At 43.4% G+C, this 17626-nt stretch overlaps 1 protein-coding gene across 1 annotated transcript in view; it reads left to right on the plus strand.

Annotated features, from left to right (window-relative positions):
- The first annotated feature begins 2702 nt into the window (after nt 1-2702).
- LOC143960825 (adipocyte plasma membrane-associated protein-like) overlaps nt 2703-17626 on the plus strand; it is a 39274-nt gene continuing 24350 nt past the window's right edge. The window contains exons 1-3 of the mRNA XM_077469763.1: nt 2703-2851; nt 4948-5037; nt 14856-14974. Coding sequence (XP_077325889.1) covers nt 2850-2851; nt 4948-5037; nt 14856-14974 — 211 coding nt within the window. The 5' untranslated portion in view covers nt 2703-2849. The remainder of the gene's footprint in view (nt 2852-4947; nt 5038-14855; nt 14975-17626) is intronic.

Below are 17626 nucleotides of genomic sequence, written 5' to 3' on the forward strand. Positions count from 1 at the left end.
TTTAATTATCTTTATTATATTTTTCAGTCTTCTATGGGCTTAGCAGTCCCCTGTATTTCTAAGGGGCATGTTCACACTGGGGCATTGGAGGCATTGGCGGTAAAGCGCTGCTATTTTTAGGGATGCTTTTCGGCTGCTAGTGGGACACTTTAACCCTCCTCCTGCCCAGACCAATTTTCAGCTTTCGGTGCTCTCACACTTTGAATGACAATTACTCAGTCATGTAACACTGTACCCAAATTAATTTTTTGTCCTTTGCGCTATAAATGAAAAAAGACCGAAAACTTTGAAAAAAAACACATTTTTCTTTGTTTCTGTGATAACGTTTTGCAAATTATGAATTTTTTTTTCATGAATTTTGGCCACAATTTATACTGCTACATGTCTTTGGTACAAATAAACCAAATTAATGGATATTATTTGGTCTTTGTGAAAGTTACAGAGTCCACAAGCTGTGGTGCAAATCATAAAAAATTGATCACACCTAATTTCTTGCGACCCAAACAAGCCAGGAAAGTACAAATACCCCCAAATTACCCCTTTTTGGAAAGTAGACACTCCAAGGTATTTAGTAAGAGGCATGGTGAGGTTTTTGGTGTTGTCATTTTTTCCCACAATTCTTTGAAAAATTAAGATTTTTTTTATTTTTTTCCCACAAAATTGTCATTGTAATAGGTTATTTCTCTCACATGACATCTGTATACCACAAATAATGTCCCAAAATACATTCTTTTACTCCTCCTGAGTACTACAATACCACATGTGTGGGACTTTTTCACAGCCTGGCCACTTAGAGAGGCCCAACATGCAGGGAGCACCGTCACGTGTTCTAGGAGCATAAATTACACATCTAACTTGTTGACTACCTATTACACTTTTAAAGGCCCTAGAGCACCAGGACAATGACACGTGACACTGACGTGGCACTGATGGCAGATGGCACTAATACGTGGCACTGATGACACGTGACACTGATGACACGTGACACCGATGACAGATGGAACTAATATGTGGCACTGATGACAGATGGCACTAATACGTGCCACTCATGACAGATGGCACTAATACATGGCACTGATGACAGATGTCACTTATACATGGCACTGATGACAGATGGCACTTATACGTGGCACTGATGACAGATGGCACTGATGACACGTGACACTGATGACACGTGACACTGACAGGTGGCACTGGGGACAGATGCTCTGATACGTGGCACTGATGGCATGTGACACTGATGTGACACTGACAGATGGCACTAATACGTGGCACTGATGACAGATGGCACTTATACATGGCACTGATGACAGATGGCACTTATACGTGGCACTGATGACAGATGGCACTGATGACACGTGACACTGACGACACGTGACACTGATGACACGTGACACTGACAGGTGGCACTGGGGACAGATGGCTCTGATACGTGGCACTGATGGCATGTGACACTGATGTGACACTGACAGATGGCACTAATACGTGGCACTGATGACAGATGCACTTATACGTGGCATTGATAACAGATGGCACTAATACATGGCACTGATGACAGATGGCACTGATAGGTGGCACTGGGGACATATGGCACTGATAGGTGGCACTGGGGACAGATGGCACTGATAGTTGGCACTGGGGGCAGGTGGGCATGTGTGTGTGTGTGTGTGTTTCACTGTGCGAGTGTTAACTTACTGTTCACTGACGCTGCAGATGCAGCACGGAAGTTCTCCCTCCTCACACACTGTCTCTGTGTGAGGAGGGAGAGCCGGCGATGAGAGATGATCTCATATGTTTACATATGAGATCACCTCTCATTAGACACGCTGATCGAGTGCTAAATGGCCGCTGTAATTGGCCATTTAGCACGATCTTTGAATGGCTGTGTCCAAGGGACATGGCCAACAGAGAACTTCCCCGAACTTGCCTCCCGGCAGTTAGCATCCGCGCTATAGCCGTCTTTTGGCTAGAGCGGGGGCGCGAAGTGGTTAAACCCTGAAAAAGGGTTAAACGCAATGGGCAAAAGGGTTTCAATGGGCAGGGATGCTTTAGGAGCAGTGTATACACCTAAAGTGACTCAAAACTTTTTTTTAATGTCCCGCAAGCGCACCGTCCCAGTGTGAAAGCCCTTGGGATTTCACAATGGAGTGACAGGAGAGGCGCTTTACAGGCACTATTTTAAATCGCCTCAGTGTGAAAGTGGCCTAAGTCTCTCCTATGAGGATATCAGTCCCCTCTATTTATAAGTCTCTTTATTATGTTTATCAGCCTCCTATGGTGTTATATATTTGTATCATGTTTATCAGTCTCTTATGGAGTTATATATATTTGTATTATGTTTATCAGTCTCCTATGGTGTTATATATCTTTGTATTATGTTTATCAGTCTCCGATGGATGGATGGATGGATGGATATATATATATATATATATATATATATATTTGTATTTTTTGTATTTTTGTATTATGTTTATCAGTCTCCTATGGATAGATATATATATATATATATATATATATATATATATATATATATTTGTATTTTTTGTATTATGTTTATCAGTCTCCTATGGGTTTATCAGTCCTCTGTAGTGTATTTATAAGTATCTTTATTATGCTTATCGGTCCCCTGTTTTTATCAATCTCTTTATTATGTTTAGCCTCCCTAAGGTGCTGTCCATGTCCTCTATGTAGTGCAGGAAGAGTATACAGTCTGTCAGGCTTCAGCAGACAGGTGATGGCGTAGGCCGTGTCCTGTGGATGACCCCGCTCACTCCTCCCTCCTCAGCTCCTCTTCATACAGAGCCAGATCTCATCACTCCCTCACAGGACTCCTCATACACCGACAAGACATGTAAGCCGGGGCTGGGGATTGAGTTCTAGGTAGGTAGCTGGGGTGTACACTGCCTCGCTGTGACAATGGGAAATATGAGGTATAAGGAAGGAAGGTGTATTAGTGTATTAGAGGGAGAGGAGTGTATGGAATGTAATAGTTTACAGCCTTCCTCATACACTGGGACATATGAGCATGGCTGGAAATTGTTGGGCATTTTATTACAAGTGCTGCCAGTCTGTATTTCTAACACGCTGAGGACTGGTTGCAGCAGACTCAGTATCATTGCACATTGTGATTAATTTACTAAAGCTGGAGAATGACAAATCTGGTGCAGCTCTGCATAAAAACCAATCAGCTTCCAGGTTTTAGTGTCAAAACTTAATTGAACAATCTGAAGTTAGAACCTGATTGGCTACCATGCACAGCTGCACCAGATTTTGCACTCTCCAGTTTTAGTAAATCAACCCTATTGCTATGTGAAGGAGTGAGAGAGCAGTGATACTGATCATACAGCACATCTCCCATCACTGGGTATACTGAAAAGCTGAGTAATGGAGCTAAAGAACGACTCCAAGTGATATATGTAAGGGCTAGCACACATGTGGTTGGGGGGGACGGTAAAAACTTGGTTAAGCCTCAGTTTTACCACCACCGACCGAACCCTCTTAAAGAGGACCCCCCCAAAATGAAAAATCAGCAGCTACAAATACTGTGGCTGCTGACTTTTAATATAAGGACACACAACTGTCCAAAGAACCATCAAAAAGTCTTCACTTCAAGCGCTAGCATCTTGATTAAGGTAAACCAGCCGCTTCACAGACGGTTTCGCACTGCGCATGCGCGAGCCATGCTCCACTTTGTGAATAGTCACGCAGTCCTACGATGTTTCCCAGAAGGCTGAGGGGGAAGGAGGGGGGTGAACTTGCGCTTGGCTTCGCAGCAATCTGACCAGAAGTGGGCCCGGGTACTTGTCAAATATGGCAGAGGAAGAGGGGGATGTTATTAAGTGGAACTTCCCCTTTTGGGTGCCACCGCCTTAAGTTGCAAAGGCAGCGGGCACAGGGGTGAACACATGCTGTGGCAGGAATGAAATCCCCTGTTACGTTTGGCATCAGCCAAGTGCGACCCATTCAAATGAATGGCCCATGCTACAACACACCCACAATTACGTGTTATGTACGTGGTTGCAACGTGGTAGTGTGGCATTTAGGGGGGTTAAAACAGGCAGTGGAGAGGTACCATATCTCCTCCTCACCACCTGTCAAATGCCTCTGTAAAATGATCTGAGCGTGGATCGCTTTTCAGAGGAGCAGCAGTCCTTGGCTCATGTGTAATCCAAGCTCTGAGTCATCCTTCACTGGAAACACTTTCTCCTTAACTGGAGTAGCTTTATCATTTGCTGGAAACAATTAATCCATAGCGGGGAATGCTTCCTCCTTTGCTGAAAACGCTTCCTCCTTTGCTGAAAACGCTTCCTCCTTTGCTGAAAACGCTTCCTCCTTTGCTGAAAACGCTTCCTCCTTATCTGGAAACGCTTCCTCCTTATGTGGAAACGCTTCCTCCTTTGCTGTAAATGCTATCCTTTACACCAGGGGTCTGAAACTGGCGGCCCTCCAGCTGTTGCGAAACTACAAGTCCCATGAGTCATTGCAAGGCTGACAGTTACAAGCATGACTCCCACAGGCAGAGGAATGATGAGACTTGTAGTTTCCCAACAGCTGGAGGGCCGCCAGTTTGAGACCCCTGCTTTACACAATGCCTGCAGCAGGCTTCTGGTCCTGTAGCTCTTATTTGAATGAAGTTGGTCAGCCCATAAATTTATGTGGGGACTACTACTTGTACCTTAGTACTGGGATCAGAAGTCTGCATGCATGTACTTGAGGTTAGTACTTTGCCTAGATATTGTAGTGGGTAGTAAAAGCTGGCAGAAGCCTATACTTGCACCAGATTTTGGCAGAGAAGATAAAAAATTAACCTTTTCTGTAGATTATGTGCACATGAATGGGCATATTTTATTTCCTGTACAATGTATGAGCAGTTTTCTGGATCACTGGTAAGTTTTTAATTGTCAATTGTCATTGTTTAATCTTTTCACTGGCTATTTTTTATTATAGGTATCTTAAATGGGGCTTTTCTGCTGCTCTTCTTGCAGTCGTTGTTGGAATATACCTGTTGCCATCTCCAATAGATCCAGAACCATTCATGTAAGTCCTAAACTGTCTCAAGATCTATGATGAATTATTTTAGGTCTTATTTTTTTGCCTGTATGCAGGGTGCTGACGCTCATAAGGTCAATTGAGGAGGCTGCCTCTGGTGACACTCGCAGAGGCGCGGTAAGGGACAGCACTGGGGACAGAGTGTTCAAACCAGACAGCATCACTGGTTGTTACAGTAGCACCAGCATCCAGTGGTGAAGAAGAGGTCAGGTGGCATCTGTCCCCAACAAGGCCCTTGGTTGTATGTCTTTTTTTCTACTATCTACCCCACTCATGCTTATATCTCACATTTAATGATAGGGCCCATTCACACTATGTGCAGCAACTGGCATTTTTCTGCACCTGACCAACACCAGTCACCGCAAGAGCACATAGAAATCAATTGTTTTTATGGTGCCCTATTTACAATACAGCACTTGTGTTATGTGCAGTGCAGGACAAATACAGATATGATGTATTCTTCCACAGTGCATCAGTTGGCACTGCAATTAACCACACTGCAGCGTGGAAAACTGAAGTGCAGAGGCTTAAGTGGTAAGTGTAAATTGTGAATAAAGCTAAAAAAAATAGTTAGCATGCAGCTACTTTGAACAGGTTCTTATTGTATAACAAAACACAAGCAAGTGTCTTTTCACTTTTGTTCATTGTAGGACACAGCTCTTTTTCATAAAAGGTGGGTCTGATGTTGCCACCTTCAGGAGAAGAACATTGGGTGCAACTAAATTATAAGCATGTCTAAGGGGCTGTAACGCAGGAATTCTTTCCTGCGTTCCCAAGAGAAGGCTGCAAATAGTTTTTCTCTCGTCTTGTTTTTTTTTTTTTTTCCAGTTTTTTGTTCCTGTTGATAGATTTTTGTTCTTGTCTGGGAAGATTATTTTTTTCCTGGATCAGTTTTGGAGCTGGGTGACAGGTCAGGTATCATAGATCAGGGTAGTCTCCCTAGCATCACCAGCAAGCTCATGCCAACCACAGTATAGGGGGATCAGTTGCGATTGCTCTGCTCAGCAAAGCAGTTGGCAGGGACTCACTACTCAGCAAACGTGTGTGACGGTTAGACCAGGTAGACCAGGTCTGCAGCCAATGCCACCAAGACCATATAGGATCAGAGGTGTTTGGTCCCTCCAACTGGAGATTTCTTTGTTAAAAAACTAAATGCTCCAGGTTTGCCCTTGGGACCATGATTATATTCCTGATTGGGGTATGGTGAATTGGTTTACTTGTTTGTATTCCTTTGCTCTGGGTGATCTTCCCCCTCCACCTTTTTTTTTTTTCCCCCCAAAGTTTCCCTTTTTGGGTATTTTGAGGACTTTTTAGGGGCTGGCATTGTAACTGTTAAATTCTGTGCTATGTCAGAGCTGTGCTCACTGCCACTTACATGAGGCTGTATTCTCCCTTACAGGGAGAGGTAACAGTGCCTGAGGGACAGGGGCCACGGGTGCCATATTTTTGTCCTTCCTGCACTGTTCCAGGCCTGTGGGGGTTGGAGCAGGCTGGGGAAGGGGGGGGGTGCCATGTGCTGCATTTGTGGCAGGCGGCCTGCATATTTTGCCTCCTGCCAGCCACAAGAATGCCAGGCCAGGATCTCTGCCATAGTGGCTATTGTACAACACGGCCCCTGATCCTAAGTGGCCATGAGTAGACAGTTTAGTGGTCCTGCAGCTGCCATTTTAAACGTGGGCATTTGCCCTTTTGTAGTTTTCCTGCCTTGGGTGGTTCTCCTCCTCAAGCCAGCTATAGTGGCTATCATTTTAAGTATATGTGTTTGCCCTTGTGTGGCTTCCACCGAGTATGGTTCTCCTAGATGCGGAGTGATTATTTCCCTCCCCCCAGCAGGAGTGGCTTGTGGCAGGGGCATGCCTAACCGGAACATGTGGGAGATCTTTCACTAAATCTGCTGCCTGCCCCGGATCTCTGAACATGGTAGTATGGCAGCAGCCTCATTATCAGAAACCTTTCCCACCAAGGGGGTGTCCATCTCTGTGGAAGCAAGCCTTCTCTATCAGCATGATTTTCTTGCAGCTGATGCTAGTTACATTGCTACTTTGCAAGATGCTTGCAGTCCTGACTATGCATTGGTTTTATGGGAGCCACAATCCCTTAAGGCTGCTTCTTTCAGGGGCATCGCAGAAGTATTCATAAGGGAGCTTTTATCAAAAGGGGTCCTCTTCCCTTCCTTCCATCTCTAGAACATTTGCGGCTAACACCTAACACCTTGTCTTCTGAAGATGCTCCCTCCATTTGGGACCCCACTGACAGGAAGCATTGAGCACAATGCATTTTATGTACGTGGCCCTTGGTGCCCTGGTGTCAGACTTTGACCATATGACTTTGTGGATCAACTGGTTCAGTGTCTTCAAAATTTGTGTAACACAAACTTGTACTCTAGAAAAATTATCTTCTATCTGTCTGTTTTTCTGCTGTGGTTTTTATAGTGTTTTCTCTAGCTTCAATGCAGTCTACAGGACTTCCTAACGCACTTACAGAGATGCAGTTGTGGGGAGACGCCTATGTGAGTGCACCTTTGGACACATTTAGAATACCAGCTGCGCTTCTACAGCAAGCTCAAAAGGACACATGCCACACGTGTGACCCTCCGCACACAAACATCCTTTTTGAGGCCAAGGTCGACTGTTCTCCATCAGGGCAAAACATGTTAGGCAGCCCAAGACCTCCACAGCGGCCTTCCAAATGAAGGTGCGCCCTCACCTCTTCCTAAGGTGGTGTTCTGTGGCTGGAACTCGAACACCTTGCAGTGCGCTGGTCTCGTGTGTAGTGGGTATACTCAGTGGTAGCTTCTTTGCATCCATGAGTCTTCTAGCCTCTATAGGTTTTGAGAATGTTCACATCCACATCCCCATTTGATGCATCCACCACCATTTTTTATTTTATTTATTTATTTGTGGTGGAAGAGCTACAATACCAGTTCATAGCCCTTCCTTGGGATGTACAACAGCACCACAAGTCTTCTCCAAACTTCTGGTCCCCATTAGTTATCTCTGTGGGTTATCTGGGTGACCTGCTCCTACGAGCACTGTCTGCATCCATCTTGGCATGTGTTCTGTCCCTATCATTTGAGAACTTGGCAGATCTGGGTTTCCTTCTGGACAGCCCTGTTGGCTGAGTTTTCCTTCTCTTCCTTCCATCAGTTTTTTTCCTGAGGATTTTGGGCTTCATGGTGGCTTTCTTCTAAGCGGTTTCTTACACACTTAAATATCCAGGTCTCTCCAGAGAAAGTGAGTTTCTGTCTAAAAAGGCTCTTTCCTCACAAGGCTTCCTAGCTTAGTGGATTTGGTCTCCACTTCATTTGGCCGGGAACTCCCTTCTCCACCTAAATTGGGGGGTCATCAACTTAGACGTCTGTCAATATGGTTGTGGCGTTTTGCTGGACCTTTGATCCATTCTAAACCGTTGGTCTCTGGGAAGACTGATCTTCCTGTCAGCATCCTAGAACTTTGGCCAACGCATCTCTCTCCCACCAGTCCTCTCTTCTTAAGGGTTACCTGATTGAGGTACGATCGGAACTGGGTGCAAGCTGGACTGTGGCCCTGGCAGTGTCTCATATTCTCCATTAGCTGGTACTTCTTGTGCTGGCTCTATCAGTGGTTCAGTTTCCAGGGATGGACTAATGGTTAGTGGACTGTCTTAATCACCAGGCATTGTCGGTGTTGGGGCAGCCTGAACATCTATCTCCTGTCCAGGCTCAACCAGTAGATTTCCAGTGTCATAGTCAGAGCAAGGACAGATGCAGTGGATGCTCCAGTTGCTCAGGGTCATGAGTACTCCCTAATATATGCCCTTTATCCCCTTAGGCTTCTTCCTCGGTTGCTACAATGTTTAGAGTGGGAGGGGATTTCGCTTCTCCTGTTGGTTATGGAATGGCCTCAGAGGGCTTGATTCGTGATTCTCTATAGCTTGGTCATTGTCACTGTGTGACACCTTCTGCTCTGCCAAGATCTGGTCTTCCACTCTCCTCTGCAGTTGATGGCTTTACCAACTTGGCTGTTAAGAACCAGTGCTGCAGGATTAGGGCCTGTCTCCAGCAGTTCTTCCATGTTGTTTAGAGCATGGCTGTCCACTCCCTGTTTTCACCACACCTGGTTGGCTTAGTTTGCTTACTGTAAGTCTTTGGGGGTTCTCCCTGCAAGTTCTTGGTTGCCTGTATCCTGGCCTGCCTTCTGGGGGGCATGAATCATCATGTTGGACCTTAGTGCTGTGAAGAGCCGGGTTTTTTCTTTTCACCCTTGGCCGTTTTCTTTTTCAGTGTTCTTTGGAGTCCTTTTCCCTGGTCAGTTCCTTTTTTCCTGGAGGTCACACGGGTAGTTTCTCCTCTGTGTCTACCTTGCCTCAATGGCCGCCTTCATCTTGTTTGGTTAGCCTGGCAAACACCTGCATTTGAACTATATCTGAGATATTCCCTTCTCATCTTTTAGGTTAAAGCAGAGTTCCACCCACATTTTTAACTTTTCACCATCCAGCAGTAAAGAGTGTATTTGGTGCAAATTGGCATATCAATTTTTCTTTTTTTAAACACCTTTTTGCTGTATTTCTTCATAGTACTCCTACTTCCTCCTTCTCCTCGTCCCTGACTGCATGCATCATTTCCGGCTTTGCAACGTCTCCTGGGATATGTATGTCATCAATTCCAGGAGACAATAGGCATTGCCGGTGTTAAGCGGCTACCCATCAGAATATGCAATCGAAATGGTGTTGCATTACAGCCATCTTGGTACACCCACACTCGTCCGCAGTAAGCCTAGAGTTAGGCTGGATTCACACCTATGCAGTTTTAGTGCTTTTTGCAGATTTGCACTACAGTCCATTTAACATTGTTTCCTATGCAACACGTTCTGTAGTACAAATCTGCAAAATGCAAAAAGCACTAAAAATGCATAGGTGTGAATCCAGCCTTAGAAGTCAGAAAGCAGACATCATTTTCACAGTTATATATATATATATATATATATATATATATATATATATATATATATATATATATATATATATATATATATATATATATATATATATATATATATATATATATATTACTGTATTTCACTATATAAGCAGAGTTTACTGTTAAAAATAACTGTGAAAAACAAGACTTCGGTGGGTGTATAAAGATGTCTGTTTGCCGACTAATAACTCTAGGCTTATTGCAGACAAGTGCGAGTGTACCAAGATGGCCGCGACCCAATGTCACTTTGGTTGCATAGTCTGATGGGTAGGGGCTTTTTGACAGGACACCGGGTCGAAGCATAGAGAGGTCAAGAGGTACATGCTGGCCATACAGCATCACCATATCCTGGAAGAGACTGCTAATTGGCTTCACATGTGCCCACAGTAGAGATGGAAGTGCTCCGTCATTTAAAAAAACTAGAGTTGTGCGTTGATATGTTAAATGACATAGATGCTTGAATAAAGTGTAACAGAACAGATTACATATAAAAAAAAAAAATTAAAATAATAATTCTGTGTGGAATGTGTTTTTTTTTTTTTTCTTGGTGACCAGTGCCATCCCTTATGTCCTTCAGTGTGTGGGTTAATGGCTCTCCGGTGTGCATCCTTTTTGGTTGTGTACAGGGACAGGTGGTGTTTTGCCCTAGGACGTATCTTTTTTGCATTGTGGTATCGGCTTTCATCTAAGCAAAGTTATGTCTTACCTGCCTTGTGTCCTTTAGAGCTATGGCTCTCCATAGCTTGGATATGGCTAGGGCTGTTTGGCTCATGTCTTTTGAGTACAGCCTTTACTCAGAACTTTGACTTCCTTTTTTTTCTCATCCCTGATGGGCCTGACAGGGCCAAGCTGTTTTCATCTTCAGCTATTCTTAGAGGGATTCACCCTGTGGTTATCCAGGCCTATGCCCTGTCAGGATGGGAAGCTCCCTTCCTGGATACTGCAAGTTTTACCTGGCGTTTAGTACGTCCTGGGTGTTTCGCTCTGTTTCTGTTGTTCAGGGTTGCAGGCAGCTACCTGGTTGTTCATATTTAAAGGAAGCTCTCAAATGTTGTTGTAGCTGCATCAGCGGATGCCAGCTTGTTGGAGAGGTTTGCCTTATTTAGTTGTCTTGGTTTTTGGGCCCACCTGTCTTCTTTCTGGCATTGCTTTGGGATGTCCCATCCATTATGAAGAACTGTGTCCTTTCAATAAACGAAGGAGAAAATGGGATTTTTGTACTCGCCATAAAACCTTTTTATGATTTAATTGAAGGACACAGAACCCGCACAGTCTCTTTTTGTCTGTCTTTGTTATTGACCTGGTACTGATAGTTACTAACTCAATCCTGTGTTGCAGATGGCAGTTTGGCCATCTCCAGGGGGCCGCAACTCAAGCATGCTTTTTAAAGCGGTTCTTCACCCTAAAGGGGAAGTTCCGCTAGTATTATCCCTCCCCCCCTCCGGTGCCACAATCGGCACCTTTCGGGGGGGAGGGGGGTGCAGTTACCTGGATAATCCAGGTAACTGCACCCACTTCCGGCCAGACCGCCGCATGGCTCCGCCCACCGCCGCATGGCTCCGCCCCCCCCCCCCCCCGTTGTGTTCTGGGAAACACACAGTTCCCAGAGACACAGCGGGGAACCAGCGCAGCGCGACTCGCGCATGCGCAGTAGGGAACCGGGCAGTGAAGCCCTCTTGCTTCACTTCCCGATTCCCTGACAGAGGATGGCGGCGGTGGCTGCAGCGAGACGAGCGATCGCTCGTCATCTGCCGCCGACATCGCTGGAACCTGGGACAGGTAAGTGTGATATTATTAAAAGTCAGCAGCTGCAATATTAGTAGCTGCTGGCTTTTAATATTTTTTTTTTTTGTGCAGCTCCTCTTTAATTTAGTTACACCTAGCGTCTTGCTCCTGAAAGTTGTGACATCAAATCCACTCATTATGAGGAAGAGCTGTGTCCATCAATGAACCCAGAGAAAAGGATTTTATGGTGGGAACTGAGAAAATTGAGTACTGTCCGTGATACTTTTATTTATTTGCACTAACATTTAATTTTTCATGGACGAGCTTTCGGGGTGTGTTCCCTTCTTCAAACGTCCAGACCAAAAGTTTTAGCAGAAGGTAACATTTTAAAACAAAAAAACAAAACAAAAAATCTCTGAGGGAAAGGAAAACAAACACATACAAATCAATAGTATGGAAATGGTAATAAAGCTATCAACAAGTGAGATAAGACAAAGCTATAGACTGGAAGGAGGGGGGGATCACAGTCACAGAAGGGGTCATAAAACTGTAGTATAATGGGTGAGGAAACTAATATCTAAATTTAGGCCATTGTTTTTTGTGTCAAAAAGAAGTATCATTCTTCGCTCAAATGTTTTCCTTTCCTGGATAGTTCTGAAATTCCCTTTATGAACTAAAACATTGAGATCTTCTATAGTGTGGTCCGGTTGTGAGAAATGATGTCCCACAGGTGTGCAGAAACTGTCTTCCTTATGTTCCTTGATGTCTGTGCAAATCCATCCTCGCTTGTAATTCTGTCCTGTTTCACCAGCATAAGATCCTAAGCGATAAGCGGTGTTTATGGTTTTGTCTTTGTAACCTTTCTTATGGAAGGAGTCTGCCAGTGTTCTGAGATGTTTATCTGTCTTCTGGGTCTGAACAAATTCGGTGGTATCTGATGGCCTGGCTGTGTACGATGGCTCATTTAGTGTGTTGAGGGGTGAAAACGGGAATTATGGCGATAGCTGCATCGGTCAGTCGGTGTTCTGTTTATCAACGTGTGAAGCTTATCATCCCTGATGTATACTGTACTGTCTAGGAAGTTGACGTGTGTTCGAATAATCCATTTTTAGTTTGATAGATGGGTGAAAAGTGTTCAATGAGAAAAATTGTTTTAGATTTTCTTCACCTTCAGTCCATATCGTGAAGATATCATCAATATAGCGGTAATACCTGTATGGCTTTTGTTGTATGCTGTTCAGCAAATTGTCCTCCATGTCGGCCATTAATAAATTTGCATATTGGGGTGCCATTTTACTTCCCATAGCAGTACCCATACATTAGAGATGGATTTCATTGTTGAAAGTAAAGTAGTTATGTGTAAGAATTAATTTGATGAGCTGTGTAACATCCTCAGCAGTGTATTTGTGGTTTGTTGAGGATAAGAATATGTGACATGCTGCCAACCCATCCTTGTGAGGGATGTTACAGTACAGAGATTCTACATTCATAGTGACTAGAAGTGTTTTTAGTGGTCATTTTTGTATATTGTTAAGCTTGTTCAGAAAATCAGTGGTGTCTTGCAGGAAACTAGTAGTGTTCATGATTAACGGTTTTAACATGTTTTCTACAAGGCCTGAGATATGTTCGGTAAGTGTATTCATACCTGCTATAATGGGTCTGCCTGGATTTCCTGGCTTGTGAATCTTGGGCAGCATGTAGACGTCTCCAATTTATGGATTATCTGGAATCGCATTGATAAGTTCTGAATGTAGGTGGCTTGGTATTGTTTTAATGAGACCTTTTTAATTGCTTAGTAATTAATAAAAAAAAACGCTGCAAACTATGCAACCAGATCAAGCTATCCAAAAGTATCACACACACACGGGACCTTCAATATCACGGGATCATACAGCTGTACCTTCAGTAATGTGATGTACCTCATCCAATGCAACAGGTGTAGCAAAGGGTCTTCTCTTGGTGAAAGAGGACAAGTTACAAGCGAGGATGGATTTGCACAGACATACCATCAAGGAACAATTTTCTCTGTCACAATTGCACTAATATGGCTACAATCATCTCAAGTATGGTGAGTACTAACATTTTTTTTTTTTTCTTTCAGTTGCATTTAATTTTTTTTTTTTTGCAATTTTATTGGTGGTTGTGGTACAATGCCCTGCCACAGTATGTATGAGGCAGTTATAGGAGCTGTTGTAATTAAAGAGGAAGTAAAGGCAAAAAAAATAAATAAATAAAAAACACACCCTGTAAGGCAAAGGCATAATGCGCTAGTATGCATAGCATACTAGCTCATTATGAATAACTTATCTGAGAACGAAGCCCCCGAAGCGGTCCTCCGTCTTCCTCTTCGCCGCTGCCATGTATCCCGGAGCGACTTCCGGGTCTCGCTACTCCGGCGCTGTGATTCGCCGGAGTCGCGATGACGTCACTCCCGCGCATGCGAACGAGAGCCGACACTCGCGGCATATCGCTGCGGCCTGCCCAGTGCGCTTGCGCACCACTGTCTACGGCGCGTGCGCCGTAGACAGCGGTGGCTGTCTTCGGGTAAATATCTCCTAAACTGTATACGTAATAGGTAATAGCCTTAATCTAGGCTTACCTGTAGGCCAAAGTGGTTTGTAAGGGTTTACAAGAACAGTTCACAAATCTGCCCTATTTTTAGTGAAAAAAAGCAGGTTGGTGTTCTTATTGGGTAAAATGCTTTCACCTCTGGGGGAAATGTAGTAAAACTGGTGCATACAATCTGGAGCAGCTGTGCATAGTAACCAGTCGGTTTCAATCTTCAGCTTGTCAATATTTTGAAATTGAAAATTAGAACCTGCTTGCCATGTATCCAGCATCCTTAGTAAATTGCCCTCTTTGTCGCTTTAATTTTCCATACAGACAGTTGAAGGCCTTGGTTGAACATTTTACCAGGGCCAACAACTCAGCATCTTGTGATAGAGAAATTCTAACTCTGGTTCCAGAACTGCTCCAGCACACAGATTTTGAAGCAGAAGATAGATCTCTGAGGTTGATGTAGTTTACAGCTGTGCTCACCTGCCTCTGTTACAATGATGACATTTTGATGGAGTTGGCATTTAGGGCTGGTCATGTTCATTATTTCATGTGTTTATATTTCTAGGTTTGATAAACCTCCACCTTTGGTTGGACCATTGGCTATTAACCGAAGGATCCATCACGGAAAGAGGCTCTTCTATGGACAACTGAAGGGTCCAGAATCATTTACTAGTGATCATGAAGGTACATAAACAAAATTATTTGTATTGTGATTTGATAAATAACTCAACACATGTTCTTGCACTCTGGGATGCAGACTGGCAAAAACTGCTAGTAGAAAATGCTGCATTTATGTTTCTTGAGCTTGTAGGCACAGAACTTGGGGCACCTTAACAGACATTTTAACTGAATATAGAAGATGCCACTGCTGATTGCTCCTTCTGAAAATGTTTACTGGTTGTTGTTTCAATGGCTTTAAAACTTTTGAAGTCATTAGCATGGAACACCTATGAGCATCAGGAGTTCACATTGACTGACTTTATAATCGGCATGTTTTAGCAGTTTAGCAGTTTAGAAACGGTCAAACAGTATTCTTAGGTCAACAGTGGCATCCTTCATATTTCAGGTTTCCTTTAACTCTTTCATGCACAGTATAAGTACTATATGGGCAGGGCCTTGCCAGAGGAAAGATAACTATATCAAGATAAAACCAGGCATTCCAGCTGGTGACCCAAGAAGAGGAGATTCAGGGCCGCTTCCATTTCACAGAGCAGGTAAGTATAAACCTGTTTGTAAATCCATTTTTATATATTTTTTTTAAACAACAATCACTTTAAAACACAGTTAACATACATATGTTTATTGTGCTACCTACCAGAAAGTTGTAACTGTGTTTAGCCATACTTGGTATTTGCATACCTCTGCTACACTGTACAGGAAAATCACTTTGCCTGGAGCAACTTTACCACATTTTAGTTCAGCTTTTCCACCTAGAGAGGTGAATACAAAAGCGGAATTCCTTCCTACTTTCTTGTCCTACGTGGGAGGGCCCTCAACTTGGTCCAGGTGCACAACTAGTTGTGATGTGACTTTGGAGTTCTTCCTCTTGAGCTTCTTTGGCTACCATAGGCTACTCTTTTGGCTTTACTGATTATAGCCTAAGATATTACTGTTTAAGTATCAGTAACTAGGTGTGTTTATCGAGATGCCCTGTTTCTGTCAACTTACATATTGTATTATATCATTGGATTTGTTGAGCAGCTCCTCTCCTACTGGTCCTTGTTGAAAATTATAAATAGTATATTAGAATAAAAAAAAAAAGCTGAATTCCTGCACCAGGAAAATTTGTCATATTCTTGGCTGTGCAATGTGGTAGATACGTTAAATGCAAATCCCATGGCGGATAAAAATGTGTGTGTGTGTGTGTGTAATAAAAAAAATAAATATATATATATATATATATATATATATATATATATATATATATATATATATATATATATATATACAGTATCTCACAAAAGTGATGTATCTTTTCATGTGACAACACTGATAAAATGACACAATGTACAGCTTGTACAATAGTGTAAATTTGCTGTATCCTCAAGTTAACTTAACCCAGAGCCATTAATGTCTAAACCACTGGCAACAAAAGTGAGTACATGTCCAAATTGGGCCTAATAAGCCATTTTCCCTGCCCGGTGTGATTTGTTAGTGTTACAAGGTCTCAGGTGTGAATGGGGATCAGGTGTGTTAAATTTGGTGTTATCACTCTCACTCTCTCATACTGGTCACTGGAAGTTCAACGTGGCAACTCATGGCAAAGAACTCTAAGGATCTGAAAAAAATAATTATTGCTCTACATAAAGATGGCCTAGGCTATAAGAAGATTGCCAAGACCCTGAAACTGAGCTGCAAGACCACACAGCGGTTTAACAGGACAAGTTCCACTCATAACACGCCTTGCCATGGTTGACCAAAGATGTTAAGTGCACGTGCTCAGCGTCATGTCCAGAGGTTGTCTTTGGGTGCTGCCAGCATTGCTGCAGAGGTTGAAGGGGAGGGGGTCAGCCTGTCAGTGCTCAGACCATAGGCCGCACACTGCATCAAATTGATCTGCATGGCTGTCGTCACAGAAAGAAGCCTCTTCTAAAGATGATGCACAAGAGCCTGCAAACAATTTTCTGAAGACAAGCAGACTAAGGACATGGATTACTGGAACCATGTCCTGTGGTCTGATGAGACCAAGATAAACATATTTGGTTCAGATGATGTCAAGTGTGTGTGATGGCAACCAGATGAGCGCACAAAGGCAAGTGTGTCTTGCCTACAATCAAGCATGGTGGTGGGAGTGTCATGGTCTGGGGTTGCATGATAGCTGCCGGCACTGGGGAGCATGTCTCCAAAGCTAAACCCTATTGAGCATCTGTGGGGCATCCTCAAACGGAATGTGAAAAAGCGCAAGGTCTCTAACATCCACCAACTTTTTGATGTCATCATGAAGGAGTGGAAGAGGACTCCAGTGGCAACCTGTGAAGCTCTGGTGAACTCCATGCCCAAGAGTGTTAAAGCAGTGCTGGAAAATAATGGTGGCCACACAATATATTGAGACTTTGGGCCCATTTCGGACATTTTCATATTGCATATGTGGTAAATCTGCCTTTATACCCCATCTACTTCAAACTGAACATTGACTGTACTGCTCACATGCATATTTGGTAAATCTGATGGTCACTGCTGTTTCAACTCAATCTGTAGCCATGCTCACATTATTTCAATGTTTATTTAGCTATTAAGTCTTACCTAAATGATGGGTTCCCTTATCTTTACAATTTTGGCCTTTTGCGCCTCTTGCAATTTGAATGTGATGTGAAAAGATTTGCTCTGCTAGCTGTA

The sequence above is a fragment of the Lithobates pipiens genome, unplaced genomic scaffold, assembly GCF_037356315.1.
Source record: "Lithobates pipiens isolate NorthernLeopardFrog02 unplaced genomic scaffold, aLitPip1_a1.2 Scaffold_8, whole genome shotgun sequence".
Lineage (NCBI taxonomy): Eukaryota > Metazoa > Chordata > Amphibia > Anura > Ranidae > Lithobates > Lithobates pipiens.